At 41.5% G+C, this 22,769-nt stretch overlaps 1 protein-coding gene across 2 annotated transcripts; it reads right to left on the bottom strand.

Annotated features, from left to right (window-relative positions):
- Positions 1-713: 713 nt before the first annotated feature.
- On the bottom strand, positions 714-21,498 carry ENTPD3 (ectonucleoside triphosphate diphosphohydrolase 3). 2 transcript variants are annotated; one of them, XM_056485394.1, is made up of 11 exons: positions 21,125-21,498; positions 20,464-20,575; positions 17,775-17,895; positions 12,786-12,903; positions 9,697-9,847; positions 8,761-8,920; positions 6,541-6,771; positions 5,841-6,113; positions 5,635-5,745; positions 5,005-5,142; positions 714-2,864 (listed from the first exon to the last, which is right to left on the bottom strand). In XM_056485394.1, the coding sequence occupies exons 3-11, from the start codon at positions 17,892-17,894 to the stop codon at positions 2,631-2,633; spliced, it is 1,536 nt and encodes a 511-aa protein (XP_056341369.1). In that variant the 5' UTR covers position 17,895; positions 20,464-20,575; positions 21,125-21,498; the 3' UTR covers positions 714-2,630. The 2 variants fall into 2 exon arrangements, with proteins under 2 accessions (XP_056341369.1, XP_056341368.1); XM_056485393.1 differs by having other exon boundaries at positions 20,906-21,469.
- Positions 21,499-22,769: the final 1,271 nt, after the last annotated feature.

The following is a 22,769-nucleotide window of genomic DNA, read 5'->3' as shown; positions in this document are numbered from 1 at the left end:
GGAATTTGGGAATGTGTGGGAGGCTGGGAGGAGACACAGCTGGGACAGGTGACCCAGACTGACCTAAGGGACATTCAGACCTTATGGCATCATGCTCAGTTTATAAAGTGGGGGAAGAAAGAAAGGAGGGGACATTTGGAGTGGTGTTTGTGTTCCCAAGTCACCACCAGGTGTGATGGAGCCCTGCTCTCCTGAACAGCAGCCTGCCCACGAGGAACAGTGAATTAATTGTTTGTCTTTATTTATTTGTGTGTGTAGTTTTTACTTTCCCTATTCAACTCAGGAGTTTTCCAGCTTTTATCCTTCCATTCTCACCCTGATCCTGCTGATGGGGGAGTGAGCAAGCAGCTAGCTGGGGTGAAACAACCACAGGTTTAAAGCCTAATCAGCAGGAAAGGAGACCTTATCAGTGGAACAGGCAGCTTTTATATATATGTTTATACATATATACATATATATATATGTATATTATATATAAGAGTGGCTTGCTTTAAACCATCAGGATTTTCCTGCTGAGAACATGGCATTCAGGAGATAATGAGTCCTGTCCACTTCAGAACCTGGATCAGTTTTGCAGCTTGCAAATTTCCACTCCCTAGAACAACATTTCAGAGATTTCTTACCCCTCTATTAACAATAACTTTTCTACCAGCTTGAAAATACTGGTAGAGGAGGGAAAAAACATCCTAAAAATAAAAAGTACACTTGGCTTAACTTTTCACAATTTTATTAATCTTCATAGCAGGCACTGAAGAGTATAAAAAGATAAATAACCTCTGGTTTGCACACATTCCCAAGTGTTGTCAACTTCCCTGTCTCTCCCAGAGATCCTTTTGGTTCTAGACAGCAGGACAGGGATCTGGCCTGTTGATCTGGTTCCAGCTCACACTTGGGGAAGGAGTCTGCTGTGGTCACTGAAGCTGCTTGGCTGGAAGTTCAACACCCTCAGCTTTCCCACCTGAAACTGCCAGGAGAGGTATGACAGAGCATGTAGGTATCCTGCTGACACTGGGGGAGACTATATACATAAGAACAAGAGGCAACTACTGAAAAAGCAAAACAGGTGGTTCACAGGGGGAATTTTATTCTTTGAACAGATACTAGGCCTATCCAAGTACATCTGGAAGTCCAGATGTTTATTGAACAAATTTACTTGTTCTTTAGCTGCCAGCTCTACAGAGACTAACTTCCAAGAGTGTTCCATTTGTGTAAAACCACATCTGAATGGCCCTGCCACTCACCAAGCAAATGTTTTGTAGGGCAAGTAAATATTCCAGAATACAATTTTCTACAAAAATTTGGCAACAAAAGAATACATTTAATGCTCTCATCCAACTGTCTGGGATTTTTTTCACCCGTAACTGCAGTTACAGATCCATCACATGAAATATCTCATGCCAGCCTCTGTAATGTCCTTGCACTCTGAAGTAAATTTTATACTTTATCAGATATAAGTTTAATGCCACAGAGCTCTTCATCATCTTATAATACCTTTTACTTTATTGCTACTCCAGTGAGACTGACAAGACTTAGCATTATATCAATAGAGAAGGGACAAAGCCCTATTGATCTGCTTGAAAAATCACTTTTTTCTTTTTTTCATTTGAAAAGATATTTAGCTCCCTTCAAATCATCTGTCAGCCTATGAAAAAAAACAGAAAAGAAAACAACGCCAACCCCACAACCAAACATAAGTAAGAAGGTCATACAGAAACAAAAGACTGAAATTAAAACCATTATTTATGGGTAAAAATACTGGCCACTATTCTCTTCTCTATCCCCTAATTAATACTGGGTATAGATGAAGCTGAGATAGTCCTGTGAGGTTTGTTGAGGAATGCCTGGGCTTTCAAGGAAGCCAGCTGTTTGCTGCCTGAAGGCAGCAGCACTTTTAGGAAAGCTCTGGAGTCAGTGTGTTTGGCAGAACATCTTCCAGGTGGACCCCAGTGCTGCTGAAGGACAGTGGAAAGGCTGCCATGACTGCAGCTCCAGTAATGCCTTCCTGAACCCACACAGAAAAGGTGTTTTGCTGGCCTGGAGAATGACAGGCTCAGGTGTTGACAGTTTATTACACCTTTTTGTGATGGGGATCAATCCATTTGGAACAGAAATAAAATCAATTCTATCACAGCTCTTCCTTTCAGTTCTTGTCAATATCCAGTGCTTGTTCAATTTCAGAAATGAGATTACTTCAGGGCTTTTAGTGTCAGCACTGCACACAAGGACAGCTAACATTCTCACCTCCCACAGTTGCTACTGGCTTGTTTAATTTTATCTTAAACAATTGCCACTGTGATCAAATCCATCACAACTCGAGCTCACCAGTTAGCACAGAGTTAATGAACAAAAAAAAAAATGCATACCTGGCAAGAAAAGGCAAATCATCCCTTACAAAGCAAAGTGACATGTTTTCTCTGCTGCACACTGGACAAATTAGGTTTACAGAAACAATTACCAAAATATTTCAAAAGCACTCCCATTCACCATATCACAGATTTCTTTGTGCCTCTTCTCTATTTATGCTTCTGGTCCAGATTTCTGTTGTATTTATTTTTGAAAAATTGGGGGCAAAATAAAGTTCTGCTTAACAGCACTATAAAAGTTTTTATTTTGCCTTCAGCCAAGTTCATTCATTCTGGAATAAATACATGTTCAACACGAGGGACGTCCTTCCGATGGTGCGATACAACACACAAGTAGATGAGGAAGAGGAGACACAGCAGTGCTGTAGCTGTGAGGAAAACAAGGAGCCCAGCAAACAGGGAAGGTTTCAGAGGTAACTGGATCAGCTTTCCTTCTGCTGGAATCATGTTGGTGAGGCTTAACATGTAACCGAGTGACCATGCTATACTGCTGTTACCAACCTGAAATAAAGACACAGGAGTCCTATTCAGTCAGTGAAAGAGGACTCCAAAAGCTCAGCTGCTGTGAACTGCAACTGTCCTTTTAATCAGCAAGGAGAAATCTTTAGTGGAATATACAAAGAAGATACAGAAGCATTTTAAATTACCCTTTTTCTATTGTTACAGAGGATGGTAATAAAATTGGTCACTGGGCTAAAGAAGTGAGACACAGGTATTAGATGGGTACAAAGATGTGTGGTCTATATGCAGACAGCCAGTTATGGAATTTTCTGTGCAAGAAACACATTTTAAACAAACAAATAAAAAACCCCATGACTACAATGGCAATTCCTAAAATTAGCCCCTCACTTTGACCAAATCCCAGGATGTCATTTGAGTTCAAGCAAACAAAAAAAACCCCACAAATAGTCTCACCAACATGGACAAAGAGGAAGCCAGGATAAAGTTCCCAAAGCAGGAACTCTATTTATAATTTTTATTCTGTGTTTAGTTTTGTGCCTGCAAGTGAACCAAAACTAGGCTCTTCCATTTAAAAAATAAACATAAATTAAAAACTACTTCAAAATGGATGAAACAATAGCAAAGGGAATATATTTGCTCCATGGTCCTGCTTTGCTGTCTTTCCCCACCTCTAGTTTAAGCAACAGTTTACCAGTTTTCCACTGTCCCTTTCATTAAGTCATCATCCTGGCACTTGATAAGCACAGGATCAAAAGGTAGAGTGTCCTTTGTCTTCCTCTCATCATGAGGTTTAAAACTTTTAATTTTTGCAAATCATCTAGCTCTGGATCTTGCCCAGATCTTAGCATTAGGCCAAGGTTCTTTTCTTTGGTTGTATTCACTAATTAAAAGGAAATATATACTCCTAGCATAGACAAAAAACCCACCCTCCAGTCACAGTGAGACTGTGCTGTTATCTCTGGGGCAGCTTAGCTGATCAGCCAACATTAGATCTTACTATTTGTCTAGGGGCAGATCTAATTAATAGAATGTAGTTTTGCCTTTTGGAGTTTCATGATTACCCTAGTGTAAAATCTAGGAAACAAAGGTATTAATTTTAAATTAGCCTTTTGAGGTTTTGTTTTGCTCAGTCTTTTTACAGTCTTGGCTAAATACAGGAAAATCTTGCTGTTTCTGGCTGCTCCTATTTGCTGGGGACAATACAATAAATATTTAAATATCAAGACAAATCCACACCCTACCCCGATGCCCAGTCCAGATTAAGATCTCAAAGTAAACTCTATGGTGTTTTCCTGGTGGAACAGCTAAAGATTGGACATTCCTCCAGAGCTGCTAATGATTGTCCACCAGAGGTCAAAATAAGGCAAGAAAATCCTACTTGATTCCTTAGTGCAAGAGTAATGGACATGACTGTTCAGAAAACATTGCTTTTGATTTCTAATTCACAGCATGCCAGCATCCCCTGCATCTAAGGGGATTTAAGAATCCACCATGAAGATCTACAGCCTATTCCTTTGTTGGTTTTGCATGCAAGTGCTGAAGCATTTCTAAACTATATGGACATTAGGAGACAGTCTGGGATAGGGTTTTAGAGTAAGGCTTTGTGCAGTAGCAGAGAGGAAAATAAATGCATCTATTGCACAGATACTGCAAGCCTTCTCTCTCTGTCAACTGAAAGGCAATACCCCATCAAAATACATTCTTATTCCAGAGAGCCAGATTATGGCACAGATGGGTGATCTGGGTGAGGATGAAAACTGTCCCAGTTGCTTCATCATCACTCACTGACTACAAACTGTTCCTCCAAGGCTCTGCCAGGAGACAGCAAAGCAGAGTTCTGATCTCAGGGTTAGCTCAAACTGACATTGACTGGTGAGGTGCTTTAGGCAGATCACTGCCTAGAGCAAAATACTGGGGAAATGTTTAAAACACAAGTGTTTGATGCTTAGAGTTCTTTAAAAGAATCTATGTAGCATTTCCAAGTAATGCTGTGACCTCTGAAAACAGGCTGAGATTGCTCTTGAGGTTTGAAAAGTGGCTTTGTCTTATGCCAAACATTTGACAGCCATTTATTAATGCTGTTTATAATAATTCTGTTTTTGCAGGCTGCTGTATCTTCTATCTGCTCCTTGACCTCTTTGGATTAAAATGACAGTAAGAGAAAATTATTATTACTCACCTCCTTTTGAAAATGTATCTGTGGCCAAGTTTCTGCATTGAAGTTGTAACCATGTACAAGCAAGTAATAAATGAAATTGGCTGAGAAACAGTAGGATCTAGCATATATTTCTTCAAATTTAGGCAGCATAAACTGGAGCTGAAAGTAAAAGGTTTTTTTAAAAAAGCATGTTAATTATGGAAAAAGCAAATGCTTTGGGATTTTGTAACTAGAGAATATTTGAGTTCTAATTAGAAGTTAGCAACATTTTCCAGAAACACAAGTTAAGATGTAGATAGAGGAATTCAGAAAAACTCCCAAAGTGACATAACTTATGGAGTAAACAATGAAAATAAGCATAAAACTGCACATTGAAGATTGAGGATGTTATGGTTTCTAAAATTTCCATGTCATCTCTAAAGCATGGTTGGAACTGTGAAATGAAATTTTGAAACCTATTCCAAGTGTTAAGTGTGACAGAAATACTACATGGTTTGAAGCACAGTGGAAAAACAAATACTGGGTTGGTACAGACCTTCTGAAAGGTTCTGAATACATCACCAGTCTATATTATTTTTGTATCCCTCTTTTAGAGGTTTAAAATGGAAAAGAAAAATCCCAACAACACCAAAAACCAATCAACCCACTTACCTGTGCCCAGCTCTGTGAACAGAAAAGCCACATACTTGAATTGAAGTCATCTAGGGAAAAGTGCCCAGATAAATTCAAAGCATTAATTGTATAGTAGAATCCAGAGAAAGCCTGTAGAAAAGGAGTGGATGACAGGTTACTTTCAGAACTACAGAAACCCAAAGCAAGCCAATTCAAAAAGAAACACACTATGTTTGCAAACCTACCACAAAATTCCCTTTTGCTTTTGGCTGATGTATTCCATTAAATGGACAGTCCTCTCTGTCTCTGCAAGCAGTGAAGTTAAACAATAAAGAAACCATCTCCTGGCACAGACCTGGGTCTCCTGTTCCATGGAAATTCACAAGCTGGTTTGGGTAGTAATTTTCTGGTCTCAGGGACTGTGTACAAAGGCTGCCAAGGAAGTACTTCATCGTTAATGCTGTGTTATAGTTTTGAGGGTAACAGGGATTATCCACACTGGTACTGGTGTTTGATTTCTGGGTGAAAAAGATTCAAACAGAAACAGACAAGAAAGCCCAAACAATAAATACTAGTCAAAAGCAAGAAAGACCTAATTTGGCATGAACTAGAGGAATCTTTTTAAACTGCATATATTTTTGTTTACTGACACAACAGTGCTGATCACTGTAATTCATAGGAACTCTTTTCTCCAGAAGTCATTGGCAAGATCAGCAAAATATTTACAAGGCCTTTTTGTCAAATGGCACAGAACTCTCACTAATTTTTAACAAATATGAGGTTCTTTATATGAAACCTAAGCACATTTGGCCACAACAAAACACAGCTGAGCTCTAACTGGAGTCTCCAGACTCCAGCAAAGGGAAGAGAGCACAAGCCTAACACCCTGCTCAGACAATTACTGAACACTTGCAAGAGCAACATAGCAAAGGGTCTTAAACAGACCTGGAGCAGCAATGCTAAAAGCCTTTTCTCAGCTTCATCTCTCCCATAGCACTGGTAGCTGTGAGTGTAGACATTGTAGTTGTAACCATACAACTTCACTTGCAAGGTGCTATTGAGGTGCTCCTCAGGGTCCTCAGGGATAAATGAAATTTGAGTGGAAGCTCCTCCAAGGTCCAGTGCACCCATAGTTTCTTTTCTGTAAGGATGGACCCATGTCCTCCAGAGGTTTCTCTACATGTAAAAATTTTAAAAAGGAGAATTAGAAATATCATCTGCTTGTTCTCCCCTCAAGCTTTTCTACTCTTTACCTCTTGAAACTTCCCCCTTCTCTGTCCTGCACTCTTTCAAAAAAAAAAAAAAAAAAAAAAGTAAGGATGAGGAAAGCATACAGATGTTTTTATGTAAGAGGGATGTACTTACAGAGAGTGAAATGATTTTGAAAGATGGGAAAATGAATGCAGCATAGTGTTCAACTCAATAGGACAGCACAATGATCAAAGCATAGGACTAGCCAGAGCAATGAATATCCTAGAATATAGGGAATTGAAGTTCAGATACACATGAGAACTTAAGCAAATCTGGATGGAAATGGTATCAAGATTTGCTTGTTTCAAGACAAGAAGAAATATTAAAGGAATAGAATACTAAAAAATCACAGAGATGGAGAGTGAAAAGAGAGTGAAAATAGAGTGAAGAATGCAAAAAACTCAGATGAAACTCTATCAAAGTCAAAAGAACAAGGACCTTTAATTTGCACATTTCCTCCACTGAAACTGCAGTCTGATCCATTCAGATGACATTTTTCTCTATTACCCAAAATACTGCCTGAATTCTGTATTTGATATATGTAGTCACAGTGCCAAATACAGATTTTCTATGATTATCTATGCCAATATTTACCCAATGAGCATGACGAGATTAATGTATACACAAAGAAGGGAAACTATGAGGTTTATGGGCTAGCATATATATTCACAATAAAATTCTACAGTGAAAAATTCCCATAAACAATCCCTCACAGAATTTGCCTGTTAGCCCATTGTCACAAGAAAGGTCAGAATTTCTCTCTTCTAGTGATATTCCACACATTTCTTCACAGAACTCTCTAAACTAAACTGGTTTCACAGCACCTTGCAGCCCATTTTTATGAATTTGCCATATGGAATTTGATATTTGGATTATTAAAATTCATGTGATAGAAGACTTGCACCACCTTCATGATGCCATCTTTGTTGCATGAAATGCACACAACAAGAAAGATTCCTACAGAATGGGTGATTCCAATACTTGCTTTTTTAAAACTGCACGTTCACCATGAGCTGTCACTCACAGTGCCAACAAGCAATTCCTTCTTATTTAATGGCTATGATCTGATAGGAACCATTCAGTCAGGACAGCCAGAAATACTCAGCAGCACTGGCTGAAATTCCTTTCAGCCTAGTGAGACAATCTGTGCTGTTGGTGTTGAGGGCAGCACGCTCCTGCCACAAATGCAGATCTTAGTACAGCTTTTACTCTGAATTAAATCACACTGAATACCTGTACCTAAAAAGGGATCTTCCAACACATCTGGCTCCCTGTCTGCTATGAGGCTCCTGCCTGACCCTATTCCAACTTTGAGAATATCATGAGCATGTTTGTATTGGTATTACTTGTTCTACACAAGACAGTTGGTCTACTGCTCGTAGCCTGCAGTCTTGGAATGAGCTGTGTGTAAATGATTTCTGGCTTAGCTGGGGCATATTTGACCACCTTCAGTGCTTCAAGCAGTCTTGTCTGTTTAAGACAAGTGTGCCAACACTGCCAAACAATTTGGAGGCCCCTAAGCCAGGCAGGTCCTTCACCAGTAGGGCAGCAGGGACAGCAAAAAGGCAGAAGTACAGATCTTTAGCTGGCACCACTGTCAAGACAATCAACACCTGTCACACTTAACATACCAATGCATTTAAGAGTGATCTAACTTTAGGTAAGGCACCCAATGTCATTTAGAGAAGAGCTCTTTTTTGAGGATCAATGATTTTACCTTTGCCATGTCCCATTCCCATAACAACATATTCTTTGATTTATATTTGCCCTTTTACTGCCACAAAAAGACCCTGTTAGAGATTTCGGGGGAAAACAGAGGTTGCAACTATGACACTTTCACAGGCACGTCCTCTCAAACTTCTCATTTATAAGAGAGAAACAGTGAAGAGAAAATCATGCAGTTTTTCCACACACCTCTAAGAAATTGCCCATTAAATAGTTGGCCGTAATCCATCCATACACCCCTTCCTCTGGCCCAGTTATGATCTGCGCACCCCTAAATTCAAAAGGCTGTGCTCTGAAGTAGCTGTGAATGCTTGCAAGGACTTCATTGGCTGCCGATGCATTTTGCAACCTAAGCAATTCACAAAACATGAGACACTGAGCATCTGGAAAGGCAATTTCATGTTTATTGTTCACTGACTAGCAATTCAAGAAAACTCTTACAATCACCTAATAAATGAAATAGACATTGTTTCACTAAAGGGGAAGCTTATGATAGGGAGCAGCCAGTATCCAGTGTTGTTTCAGCAAGCAACTCCCTCAGTCTGTACCAACTTCACTCTTTTTCATGCACATTCATGGGTGGGTTTTTTTCTCCTTATATACACCTTTATTCTTAATTAACTGAGTGTTTATATGACAGATTCTGGTTGAAACAGTCCTGGAATCTCTCTTTCAGCTCTGTTTAGCCACAGAACAAATATGATAAAGCCAGTTTGTGCCAGGGCTAAAGCCACAGACAGACCCCAAAAGCTGCATCACATCAGATCACATCCACACTCAGAATGCAGTGTCTAGCATCAATCTGCCTTTGCTGCCCGTGGATGTGCACAAACACTATCTGTTTACATGACACTGTATTTTGTGACAGATGTGAAAGAGAAAATTAAACTCTTGCCTTCTCCAAAATAAAGCAAGTTTCTTTTCAATACAGCAGAACAGAGGGGTTTTATGCAGGCACGCTTTCCCTATCAAAAAAGTTAATTAAATTAAATTGGCTGGGCTCCATTTCCTTTTGAGATGGCCAATTTCCAGTGGGTAAAAATGCATCCAGTACATTTTTCACATTCTGTTTTCACAGACTGCTATGCTAGTATGCATACAGAGTAGTTGAAGTTTCTGCCATACCTCAGCAGTCTCATGCCAGCTGTAGCCCCCAGATAAACAGAAGTGTTTTTATGCAGATGGACTGGTATTCTCTCCTTGACTTTATTCAGACAGTCATCAAGAGGCTTGGCAAGAGCTCCAGGGCTGCTCTCATAGCTGGATATACCAGGGCCTAAAAGAGAACAAGGAGATAGATTTCATCCTGCTTTGCCAACTACAAATTAGCCCAATTAGCAAACAAGTGTTAAGAGAAAGACATTTCCCCCCTTCATCCCCCCTGCTATAACTGCATACAAGGGTAGGAAGGCTGAAAAATAGGAGCACTTATGGAATAAACCATGTGGTGCCTGTGCATTTCAAGATGCACAGAAATGGCTCTTGAATTCATAGAGGTACAAGTCTGCTCTGGTGCATGAACTAGTAAACAGCTTTCCAAATTTCCAAAGCTTTCAAAGAGCAGAAATATTTAAACAATTAACATCATAGTCCTGCCTTGCTCAACACTCCAAGGATCATCAGGATCTCAACTTGTTCAGGTTCAACTTGGGTGAAAATAAAACATTCCTTACTAAAATTCCCCAGCTGAGGAAGTTGCACTGGGAGTAATCCAGGCACTCCCATGAAGCCAGTGCCTTGCAATAGAACAACTGCCAGGACTCCATCTACCTCAGCCATGTCTTGCACAACCTGGTCCCAAGCTAAGCTAAGAGGGGCTCTTACTGAGTTGAAATGAGAAACCATTTATGTTTAGTCACATTGCATTGATAGAAAAAAAATTATGTAAGCCTTTACAGATTCCACACTCCAGAACTCCTTTTTTAGACTGTGTGAATTTAAGCATAAACATTACCATGTCATCATTAGATGTTCACAACCCTGGTTTTGAAATAAGACTTTCTGAGAGTCCTAAGTCTAGCACAAACAGGCCTGAAGCTGGAAGGAAAGCTGCTACAGAGGAAAACAGAGCAGCAACATCCTCAGCAGCTGCCACTGCCTCATACTTCTTTGGTGGCTGCAACTTCCCATCTTCCAGTTTTCAGACAGAGCAGGTCACAATGAAAGAATAGCAATGACCATTTTCTTCTGGACAACTGCCTGTTTTACCAATGCTTAGAGCCCTACCAGGTGAGATTAACTGCACTACAAAGACAGGATTTGGATTTGGGACTGGTTCCTAAGCACAAAGGCAGAGGTACTTAACAAAAGCAGAAATTAAGTCATAAAACCATCACATAATTCACGGAGTAGTTGATCATTTGAGCTTCAAGTTCAGTAGGTATGTGAAAATCTGCCTTTTATTATGCCCAGAACCATCCCCCAATTGAAGTGCTGAAGACTGTGGTTAGAGGGTCACTAAAGAAACACTGACAGATGTGTTCAGCACCATCACCCACAGCTTAGCTGAGGACATCTCCCATGAACCAGCCCTCTGTCTCCCCCAGTGCGGAGTTATCCAAGACTACAAGAGTGTACCCTGGTGATTTGGTACACTCAAGGATGAGGAGTTCCTGGTTGACCATGGCTAAGGACATGAACCCAGACAGTTCACAGTAATTTGGACTCCTCTGTTTCATAATCTATTTGTATTCCCCATAGATAAAATAAAATCTAACCAATTCAATCAAATTCACAACCCTGTTTTTTTTGGGACAAAGAATAATGCAGTTTCTCTGTGCATTTTTCTCTCACCAGAATTCCTATAGGGAAACATTCCTAATAAGTCAAGACATGAATTAGCAGAGTGTACCCCTCACCTTGGCAGGCTGGCCACCATTCCAGCAGTTTGTAAGGACATTTCATCATTGGAGACATGGCAGTGCATTACTTCTGTTCATGTTACCCTTGCTTTCCTTTCCTTGTTCTAGAATTGCTAAGAATGCCCACTCATATGTTTAACACTGAAGATAAAAATGCTGGTGCTGTTAAGAAACCAGTGATTTCTACTCCCTGTTACTCATGGGCCTCTGTGGCTGCATCTCCAGCACCTATTTCCAGACACAAAGAAGGATGCAAGACTTGGCAAGACCATGACTGAGAGAGAAGGGGAGGATTCTCTTTGAACACTGCAGTTATTATCAGAGAACAGAAAACCTGGTTTCCCTCCCCTATCTGGCCATCTGTTTTCACAAAATGTGTGACATTTTCATAACTTTGAAAGCTGAGTCAGATGTCACTGAAGTTGACTAAGAGTTCCTGTGAAGGAATCCACAACCATCTAACCATACTGGAGTGTGATCAGAAGTCAGCCTAGTCTGTCTGTCTGCAGTGAATCAATTCAAAACCTCAGACAAAAGACAGGGCAGGTAGCCAGTGGTACCTGTGGGACTTCTTCTAGCTGTGCACAGACACAGGTCTTCCTCAGACACAGGCTACACCTACAAATTCAATAAAACTATGACACCCTGTCAGAAATAGTTCTGCCAATTTAGCTATTTTACTCAATAATTTTATTAGCTACTTCCTTGTTCTGTCGTGAAGCTTAATTAACAACTACTAACAAGAGCTAGATTCCCATTCTTCTAAAACTCTTTTTATTCCAAGCTATTTTAAATGTATATATAAGACTTTTATTCTGAAAGAAACACAAAGACTGAACATTTACAGGTCCTGACTCTCTTAAGATTTAATTCTGTCTGCAGCAATCATGCACTGCCATGAAGTAAATCAAATTTTGCTACAATTTCCTTTCTCTGATACAATTACTGGAGCACCTTACTGTATCAGTAGGAAAAGAACTTATGCTAACAGATACAGACATAGTCTTGACGGTCTTCCCTCTGCAGCACTGAACAGAGTGGGAGAAAAAGAAGAGAGAGAGAGAGAAGAAAAAAGGAGAGGAGAGGAGAGGAGAGGAGAGGAGAGGAGAGGAGAGGAGAGGAGAGGAGAGGAGAGGAGAGGAGAGGAGAGGAGAGGAGAGGAGAGGAGAGGAGAGGAGAGGAGAGGAGAGGAGAGGAGAGGAGAGGAGAGGAGAGGAGAGGAGAGGAGAGGAGAGGAGAGGAGAGGAGAGGAGAGGAGAGGAGAGGAGAGGAGAGGAGAGGAGAGGAGAGGAGAGGAGAATAAACAGTACAAGCAAGGCTAAAAACAACTAAGGAACTTTCCTTTGAGCTCACCTTTCACATTGCACTTGAAGGTTTGGCTCACTACTCCTGTGTTGTTCTCTTTTTCCGCCGGCCACTCATAGACATAAACTGTAGTCCGAGAGGATCCAGCATCAAGGACTATTCCATACTGGGGATTAAAAAAGAATAGATTAGATGAAGAAACAAACAATGACAGCTTAAATGCCCATATGCAGCTGCACTCCACTGCACCACCAGACATTTAGAAAATGCATGCACAGTGTATTATTTACAAGAGAGATTAGTTCTAGTGTTAGGAGCTTAGGCATGAATCCAACAGCCAAGCACAGAATGAATCTGGCTGCAAACCAAGGAACATACTACATATCTTCAATAATTAATTCAGTGGGGATGGAGAATGCTCATCTCCTTTCAGCATCAGGTTCAAAACCCACACTGACAAATAGATAACGCTGTGTTAGGACCTGATTTTGGAGCAGGTTCATTCCCCTTTATCCCAGTCCACTCCCTGAACACTGAAGGGTTTGATATCTAAGCACAGGCTTTAGATTCAAGGATGCACAAGGGATCCATAAAGCTATGAGCAAAGAGGTAAAGTACATAATAGTCGACAGTAAGAATGATGTAACAAGTCTGGTTCTTTCCTAATTGCCCCATAAACCTCTCCCTTTGAGTGGTTTAGTCCACCAGAGAGCAGGCTGTGCCAGGGCATGAGGCAACACAGAGGGCAAGAGAATCAATATTACCCCATGATTATTTATTAAATAAATGAGAGAGATTTCAATTACTTGCCCCAGGTCCCTTGGACTCTGAGATTAAAGCAAAGGTTTCTCCATCCTGTCCCACTGCTCACCAGACCAGTCTTTTCCCCTTTCCCATATATTATGGCTGAAGAAAACTGTAGTAACTGGGAAGGCAATCTCATCTCATAAAGGGAAGCAAAATGCAATCTTGGTATCCTCTTTATGATTCCTGAAAGTATGTTCAGCTCTTCCAAAGTCACCTAAGTGTTAGGAGTCACACGGTATAGGGTTCATTTTTCTGTCAGCTTTTTTCTTTTCAAACAGGCAGATGCCCAGGAGCTGACAATACTGAAAAATGAGAGCTTCCATCTGTCTGCAAAGCAGTAAGAGCCCCTGTAGCAGGCTGATAAATTCCATCCCTGTGCCTCCCTGTGGGACCAAAAAGTCTGACTGGGAAGGATCTCTGCTTCACGTGGCAAACCATTCAGCTTCCACACCTGATTATTCCCAACTTCTACTGGAATCCTAAAAACTCCTGGCCCCCAAAGAATACCAGCAATACCAGCCTAGTCTGTTTCATAGAGGACTGTTAGATAATGAAAACTTCATTTATATTTATGCAGACAATATTTACCCTGATCCACTAAAAGATTAAAGGCTCCACAGATACTATCAAACCACTACATCATTAGGTTCTGTTTCAGTAACAACTTTAGCAAAGATAATTTGAGTGTATTTCCTCTCCTTGGAAGAGACAAGCACCCTGGAGGTACATAACACAGTAATGGTCAATCTGCTTAAGGACTACTAATTAAATCTAGTCTCAGTCAGCTGAAAGTGCCAAACATAAGCTTTTAACTTGGCTACTTTTAGAGCTAACTATCATGCCCAAGGAGAGCTGGAAGATAATGGAAGTATTTTTACCTCAGTTAACTGTGGGCTTTTAGAGCTACTTCTCCTTCCCCTGCATTTCCCAGCCTCCTTCTGGAAGTGAGAGATTTCCATCCCAAAGAGTAGTGGTACGCTTATCTGAATCAATGTGTGACTGACAATTTTTTTTTTCCTTCTCCCCTTTCTCCTCCTCTACGTTTCCTATACAGCCTCTTTCTTCCTTAAATAGATGCTCATTTTTGAAAAGGTCTGTTGGGCCCATTTCGAGGTGGCTCGTGAAGCTCCTCAGGACTTGTGTGAGTTCTCTGTGTGCAAACTGGCCCATGAAGCCTCAAAAATGGTGATCAGTGAGAACCGTGCCGCATGTTAGGACCAAGATTAATCTTTAATTAAAAAAACAGAAATTACACAGGATGCTGCATCTTAAGAAGGTGAGACAATTCTACAAGCCTTGTCTTAGCAGGCTGCCAAAGACAAACTGGCTGGATTAAAATTTTCTAGGGCCGCTAGATTTCTGTCCAAGCTGTCCAAGTTGGATCACCTTTGGCTGCCTGTAAGGACAACAATGCCTTCCTGCTTTGACATGCACTGTGAGAGCACAGGCAAACCCTTATCCCAGGCTAGCAGCTATTAAAGAACCTTTTTCTCCCTTCTTTCCTTTCTCCTTCAATTGTCTCACTGAGTATTTCCATCATCTCAAAGGCCAGGTAATTCCCTAATATCCAAGAACTGCACCATTTTCTCAATGGACTAGATCAGTCAGACAAGACAGGGAGATATTAACCCAGAAAAGCTTCAGAGTTCTGTTTTCTAGTCCAGAAGAAAAAAGAAGGAAGAAAGTTGGAAACAAAGTGACTTGAAAGAAAATGCTTCTTATGGGAATGTGGCTTTGTAGGTACATCCTGAAGAGTAGTAATCCCAACAGATAAGCAAGCACAAGTCCCAGGATCAATCACCTTTTTAGCCTGAGTACCATTCCAATAGGAGGACTTAGAGATGCACAGACCCCTAAAGCAGGCACAGTTATGATGGGTCACTGCCTTGCAGTCACTTTGGGAACTGCCAAGAGAAGCTAGCAAGTTAAACCAGTTACAGGGAAGGTGGAGGTCACAAAAGTGGATCTAAGCTTGATGCATGCTTCAATTCAGCTACATAGGTTTGAACAATTTTTAATCAAGTATAACATCCACAAACAATGTAAAACACTTCCTAAGCACCAAAAGAGACATGAAAAATTTAGATGTTTTTAGTGAGAAGGGTGATAAAGAAAACACAAATGTCCTTAGTGGAGAGGTCTGCAATTGTAAATGATGATAGCACTGAATGTAGTAAGTCTTTGTACCAATCAAAAAAATCTGTTTGTCTATTGCTGTTTTGTGAGCCCTAGAGAAAAAAAACCCATTTTATTATTGTATTTCTTAATTTACCCCTCGAGGTGCTACAGTTTTCATCACTCTTCTCACTTCATGGTGTGTATCAGTGAGTCATAAGCTCTTTCAGTGCCCCAGCCCCATGCAATGGGCAGGCCCTTCCTTCACTAATGACCTGCTCATTCTTCAGATAATCCAACCATGAAGGATCCAAAATACTCAGTTTTGCAACAACAGTTTAAAACACCAGTGGCATAGCATATAATTTATCTCTTGTGCCACAATGGATGCTCTCAACACATCTTGGGAAAGAGCTTTCATGCCAAACTGTAGTAACAGAAGAACAAGGCCATTTACAAAAAATAAATCTGCTTTCATCATGTTTTGCCATAATTAATTTTAGACAACCATAAGTTCAGGACACTGTTGTTTCCAGGCTCCATCATATCATCTTAGGTACTGGAGGGTTTCACTGGCCTACCAAGCTCCTCCTTCTACTGTGAATTTCTTGTGAATGTCAGTTATTCACTGAGGACGACTCAGTATCTCAGGAATCAAACTCAGGCTCCTCCATATCACCTGCATTAGCAGGCTTACAGCCCAAACTCAAATCCAAAGCCAAGGCACACACAGTAGAGGAAACACCAGCCTTCCTGCAGAAGCAGTGTTGAAGCTGCTGTAAGCAAACCTTCCCACTTAAACCAGCTCCAGATAGTCCAGGTGGTTCCAGTGCTTCCTCAAACAGTAAGGTAAACAGTTTTATCTTTCTGAATGTGAAATTGAATTACTGACAAACACAAGAGGTGTGTAGGCTGTCTTTTAGGTAGTGGTTTCAGCCTTGTCCTGGCTTCAGCTGGGATACATGTCAGTCCAGTCTTGCCTTGCATGAAAATTGGTGGGATGTGAGGCTGCTGCCAGCAGCCATTTGGGTTTAACAGAGCCCACACCTGAGGCACTGCAGCCCCATGCATGATCCCAGCACACACCCCCTACCACACCACACAAACACATAAAATGGGAATCAGAATTACAGTTTTGCCCATTGCCTGACTCACACACCACCAATGATTCAGACAAAGCCAAAGGTGTTTATAATCCCATGAAGTGCAACGAGGCATTAGCCTATCGTTTATCAGTATGTGAACCATCCAGTTAAATACCCATGCAGCTGGAAAGGTAGAAGGGACTTCAAAGAAAAATCTGACAAGAGGATCGTGGGAAAAAAACAGAACTCTGCATGCCAGGCTGCACAGCTTCCTAGAAGGGTATTTTCTACAGCTTCTCCTCAGCTCTGTCCATCTCTCATTGAAGAACCTGCACGTGTTCCACAGCAGAAGGCAAAGCCTGATCTTCAGAATATTTCAGTTTGTCTTTTGCAGTTTGCTCTGCCCCCCTTAATGAAGTTCATTTGCTTCCATTAACATTCAGCAAGTCCCAACATGTGGTAAAGGATCAAGTGCATAGTTAGAGCCCAAATGCTTTTAATACACAGGAGCAATTTGCAAAGATGTCAGCATAAACTTCCCAGCTGTGCTTGGGGGCAGAATTTAAACTCTGGGTATTTCCCACTTCAAAATTATATTTAAATTACTTCCAATCTCTGGCAAAACTAAAAAACAAAAAACAAAAAACAAAAAACAAAAAAAACCAAAAAAAAACAACAAAAAAAAACAAACAAAAAGAAAAAAACCCAAACCAAAACAAACAAACAAACAAACAAAAAAAAAAAAAAAAGGAGTGAGATATTTTCCCCATTTGGCCTTTCAGTCCTGAAGAAGACATGGTGCAAAACCCACCACAAGGAGGGAATCAAGAAATACTTTTCATGCTTTGCTACTGACCCTTGACCAATTCTTTTTCTCTCAGGTTTAGTTTTCCCATGATGATATGATTAAACATTAATTTATGGCTGTGAGCTCATTTGAATCACCCCATAAAAAATGAGTTTAGAAAGGCCCATTATTAAATATCAGTTCAAAACCTAGTTTTCCTTTCTGAGGTATCCCAAGACTTACCTTAAGCCCTGGGGAGAGGATCTGTTGCTGATTTATCTGAATCACTGCAATAGCAATAACAAGGACTATGCTTAGAAGAAGGAACACTTGGGCAACAACACCTGGGGCTCTGGTGAGCATCCTGAAATGACAAAGTGGGAAACACTTAGGGAATTTGAAAGGATTTGGCTATTCTCTCTTAAAGCCTGAAGCCTTCAATCAGTTGAAACTCATAAAATCTAATTTCATCAACTGTATTACTTAGTGGAAATTCCATCTCCTCCTCGAGAACTGCCTGGTGTTTTGCAACCACTAACTTTTCATTGTCTGGAAGGGCTGTGTCTGCACTGCCGTGCTAAGGATGCCAGACTTCACCTGGCACCTGCCCCTTCTCCATGGTGCCTACGTGTAGGAGCCTGCTCCCCACCTGCCACGCCTGAGGAAGGGCAGGCTGTGGCCAGGCAGGCTGGGCTGGAGCTCACCCAATGCTGTCCTGGCTCCCACAGCCCTGGCACAGCCACGGACACACAGACACCTCAGGGAGGCTGCTCCACTGAGTGCAGCTGGCTGCTCCTGCCAGAGGTGCAAGGTTGGTGTCTACAAGACATGCAGGCTTCTTCAACAAAATAAAAAATGAAAAAGGAGGTTTTAAGAACATTAAAGTAGGCATCTTTCTACTAGCTGCTGAGGAAATGTGTATGTGCTTATTCCTATTTTTATCACTGCACATAAAATATAAAATATACACTTTAACTCAGAGATTTTGCAATGAAAAGTTGCTAAGTCTAAGTAAATCTAACATGGTTATGTTGGACAAACCCCAAGGTGGCATGAAACATGCATACTAACAATAAGGCTATTTATATGTTCATATCCTCTAGAAAAGTTTCCTAGAATTCAAATGTGGTTTAGGTTTCCTAGAACTTCCTCTCATCCTTTTCCATGTCCCTGACCAGACATCTCTTAACCCCAGGAGATCATTCAGTACCTCTGAATACTGACAATCCACATGTCAAAAACCCTTATGCTCCCCAGGGGCTGAGGAGGAAAGAGGCAGCTGAAGGACATGGCAAGTTTAGAAATGTCAGAGGAACACAACAAGGAGAACTTGCCTGCCTTTGTTATTTCAGAAACCATTTGGAAACTCTTTTGACACATCTTACTTCCAAAACATAGTTTTTAACATTCATTTACTCCCTTTTCTAAATCCATATGGGTTCCTTGTTTACTGTCTATCTACTCTTCCAATACTTTCTTTCTTGGCTTGGTAATAGCTTTATCATCTTAATCATCAGTCAAAAATAAATCATCAGTTTAAAAATAAAATTACCAGCAACATTGGTGATTTATTTACTTCTCTTCATTGCTTTACTATTCTGAGGCATTGAAACATTATGTACACAGGGCACAAATGAAAAAATGAAATCTTTATTTTACTGTTACAAAATATATTAACACCTATACTGCAACCTGCAGACAATGTCAGAACATACTAATTAGAAGTATTTATACAGATCAATTCCTTTTTGAAAGGAGAGAGAAGATTCTTACCTACGCATTTATGAATAACTGTCTGGATAAAATACTTTAGGGGGACAAAAAGTCATTTTCTTTAGCTTTTGAATGTTCAATTTCAATTTTGAATGATATATCTATATAATATTATCAAGTGACTGAAAGAGAACAATCTGCTTGCAACCTAATATATACCAGTCACTCCTGGATCAAAGCACTGATGTTCAATGCTGGAAAAAAACAAGTCACCATTAAAGAAAAAACATGCAGGACAAATGACTCTTTGAACAAGCAAAGCATTACTAAAAAACAAAACAATAATGACTATTTGACTCTTGACACTTAAGCCTTAAATGAGTAAATATTTTCTGCTCCCATTTCTGGAAAATGGAAATCTTAGTTGAATTTCCCATGTACTTCCTTGGTACTGGGATTTGTCTTCATCAGAGGTTATTTTTCTCTTTTCAAAAATCTTTTTTGAGAGGGAGCATGTAAGGTAAAGGCAGATCTCTTAAGACATTCCCCATACAATCTTGTCCCATCAGCAATCAGGACAATTTCATCAGAGATAATCTGCAAATCCTGATTTACACAATACCCTCTGTATCAAAAGGGCACCTTACACTGTGACCCCTTGAAGTCATCACACAGCTGACACCTTTGCTGCCTTGCCACAGAACTGGATCAGAAGCACAGGCCTGGGTTTACCTCTGGCTACACTCACATCTAAGTCTCACACACCAGGCAATACAGTCACATTTGCCCATTCAGTGAAATCTGGGGAGATATCAGAGAGTTCACTCCACAGTTTAAACAGAGTTTGGAAGGTAAAGAACTCTTGCTACCATTGTGCACTTGCTGGCAAAAAGACAAATAAAAGGTGCTGACCGAGTATCAAAACCCAGTTGCATTCCATTATTAAAACGACGTCATCCTGAAGGAAGAAACAGTGTAAATACATATTTTCCACACCCACTTAATTATGCTGGACCACACGTGAGCACACTGAAAGGATCACTTTCTTCACCCTGCCTGCAAGCAAAAAGAATTCCTGCCTGCAAAGAATAGCACACTCAACTTCTTTATGCCACCGACATTTTAACTTAGTTAAATGCACACCGGTAAAAATCACTGCACTGAAATTCTTTTTCCCAAGTAACTTGAAACACCAAACACACTTCTTTTAGGTACTGACCTGTTTGTTCATAGGGTGGGTAAGCATGCACCTTTCTTTACACTATAACCTGAGAGATGCAAACACGTTACCATTTATTTCAGGCGAGGTCGACAGGTGAATGCTTTGAGTGCTGTGGGGAAGAAACAAAAACAAACCAAACACAAATCCCATAGCACCGAAACCCCAACATTCACAGCACTTTAAACCCCACGATGAAAACCTGCGAGGAGGTTTCACACGCCTCCCTTCGGAGGAGAAATTAAGTAAAAACAAGCACACGGGCACAAAATTGCAGGCGAGGCTTTCCCTCGGCTCACCGCCGTCCCGGCTGAGAAAGCTTCACACGATGATTGTGATTTGCGAGAAAACACCGCAAATTGTCCCCCCAAAATAAGAGACAGAGCGAGGCCGGCGCCGCAGCCGCCCACCCCCGGAGAACCCCCAGCGCATCCCGAGGTACCTCGCAAGCCGGGATTGCCGGGATCAGGAGGGACGGGAGCCGGCTGCGCCCTCGGAGCGCCTCTCCCGGGGGAATCTGGGGAGAGTCACCGGATTGGTGCCCGCCCTCTGCTCCTGCACTTCCAAACAGACGGAAAACTACCAAACAAACAAACAAACAAAAAAAAAAAAAAAAAGAACTTGCAGGTTAAAAAAAAAAAAAAAATCCGGATGAACTTACTGAAGTGGAGGGAGGAGATGTGCGGCGAGCGGCCGCACCCGAGGCGTCACCGCCGCGGGAGATGCGGCGGGGGCTGTGCCCGGAGAGGAATGCTCCCAGCAGGGGCTGTGCCCGGAGAGGGATGCTCCCGGAGGGGGCTGTGGCTGGAGAGGGATGCTCCCGGAGAGGGATGCTCCCGGAGTGGGCTGTGCCCGAAGAGGGATGCTCCCGGCTGGGGATGCTCCCAGAGGAGGATGCTCCCGGAGGGAATGCGCCGGGGAGCGGGGCTCGGAGGGCACCGAGTTTCCGCCGCAGAGCCCCCCGTGGCACGGCCGTGCCTCCCTCCCTCCCTTCCTTCCCTCCTCCGGCGCTCGGGATTTGGCGGCAGCTGGTGCGGCAGGGTACTGCTGGCCGCCCCTAAATCACATTGCTCAGATCCCTCCCAAAGCCAGGGCAGAAAGGGGTTTGTCTAGAGGTGGGTGAAAGAATCCCTGCGTCTTCTAAAAGGAGCAGGTGCTTTCTCAGACCCCAGAAATCAGCAGTCCTTCCACTGTTAGGGCTACCTTTCCATCCAGGTTTTAGCATGCAGCCACCAATTATTTTGCAATTTTGCTGGAGTTCTTGCCAAACCTAGGCTGCTCAGTGGACCTAGCACATTCCCGGACGCAGCGTCGCAGATCCTGCCCTGTCCAACCTGCAGTGTGATCAGCGACAGCCAAGGATCATCCTACAGCCTGCAGGATGGATTTGCCAGGCACACGAGCTCTGGAGCCACAGTGAGACACTTCAGCTGCTTTGCCACCATTTGCTCGTTGTTCTAGGATTCAGAGTCACATAATGTAAAAACCCAAATGCACCTCTCTGATTCTTTTTCTCACAAAGATCTTGAAGAATTACAGCATCTTTGATTTTCAAATAAAGGAGAACAAGAAACCAGCTGCAGCCTTGTGAACCATCTGTAAGCATCTTTTCATAATCTACTCATTTGGGGAGTGGAGGCAATTTTCTCTTTTTGATGACAACACATTATTAAAGTTGATTTAATGATGATCTTGGGAGATCAGTTCAGTTATTTCTAGCACATGAAGACAAAGCCTCCCATCCCTCCTGATTGCCTGTCTGTTGCATGTAATTTATTTCTTTTGTATTATTTCCATTCATGTGGCGTATTTTTCTTCTCCCATCCAAATGTATTTAAGGCCCCTGGTCCAACTGACTGCGTTGGTCTGTCACCCAAATCTGCTCAGGAGTCCATTTAAAATGACAAGTGATCTGGATTGCTTACCCCATGGAAAAGCTTATTATTTTTATACAATCAAACATGAATATTTTGAAATAGAAAAAATATCAACCAGTTCTTCACCAGTGACTAAAATGTAATGCTTGCAAAGACAGCAAACCTCCCTTCTATATCATCTACTTCTATAAAAATAGACATACAAAATTGTTTTCTTTCTGCACCATTTCCAGGAGCTGGGCTGTTACACGAGCTGTTTTTCTTGTGACTATTATTGCCAGGCTAAAATCATGGTAGCAGCATAAGTGGTGTGGGCTGTAAAATCCCCCAGCTGGTTTGAAGTCCAGGACACTGCTCCAAAATCTAATGGACTAGAAACAAGATTCCCCTCCAGGCATGCCCAGTGGCTGTTTCACTGGTTCTGCTTCA

This window comes from Oenanthe melanoleuca, chromosome 2 (assembly GCF_029582105.1).
Source record: "Oenanthe melanoleuca isolate GR-GAL-2019-014 chromosome 2, OMel1.0, whole genome shotgun sequence".
NCBI lineage: Eukaryota > Metazoa > Chordata > Aves > Passeriformes > Muscicapidae > Oenanthe > Oenanthe melanoleuca.
Note: the sequence above shows the minus strand (reverse complement) of the source record. Positions and strands in the feature narration are given on the sequence as shown.

Excerpts from the sequence above, each read along its gene's own strand:
- ENTPD3 (XM_056485394.1), bottom strand. The coding sequence starts at position 17,894 with ATGCTCACCAGAGCCCCAGGTGTTGTTGCCCAAGTGTTCCTTCTTCTA. Across the intron at positions 12,904-17,774 it reads TCCTCTCCCCAGGGCTTAAG|TATGGAATAGTCCTTGATGC; the intron begins GTAAGTCTTGGG and ends TTTAATCCCCAG. Across the intron at positions 8,921-9,696 it reads GCTGGCATGAGACTGCTGAG|GTTGCAAAATGCATCGGCAG; the intron begins GTATGGCAGAAA and ends TGAATTGCTTAG.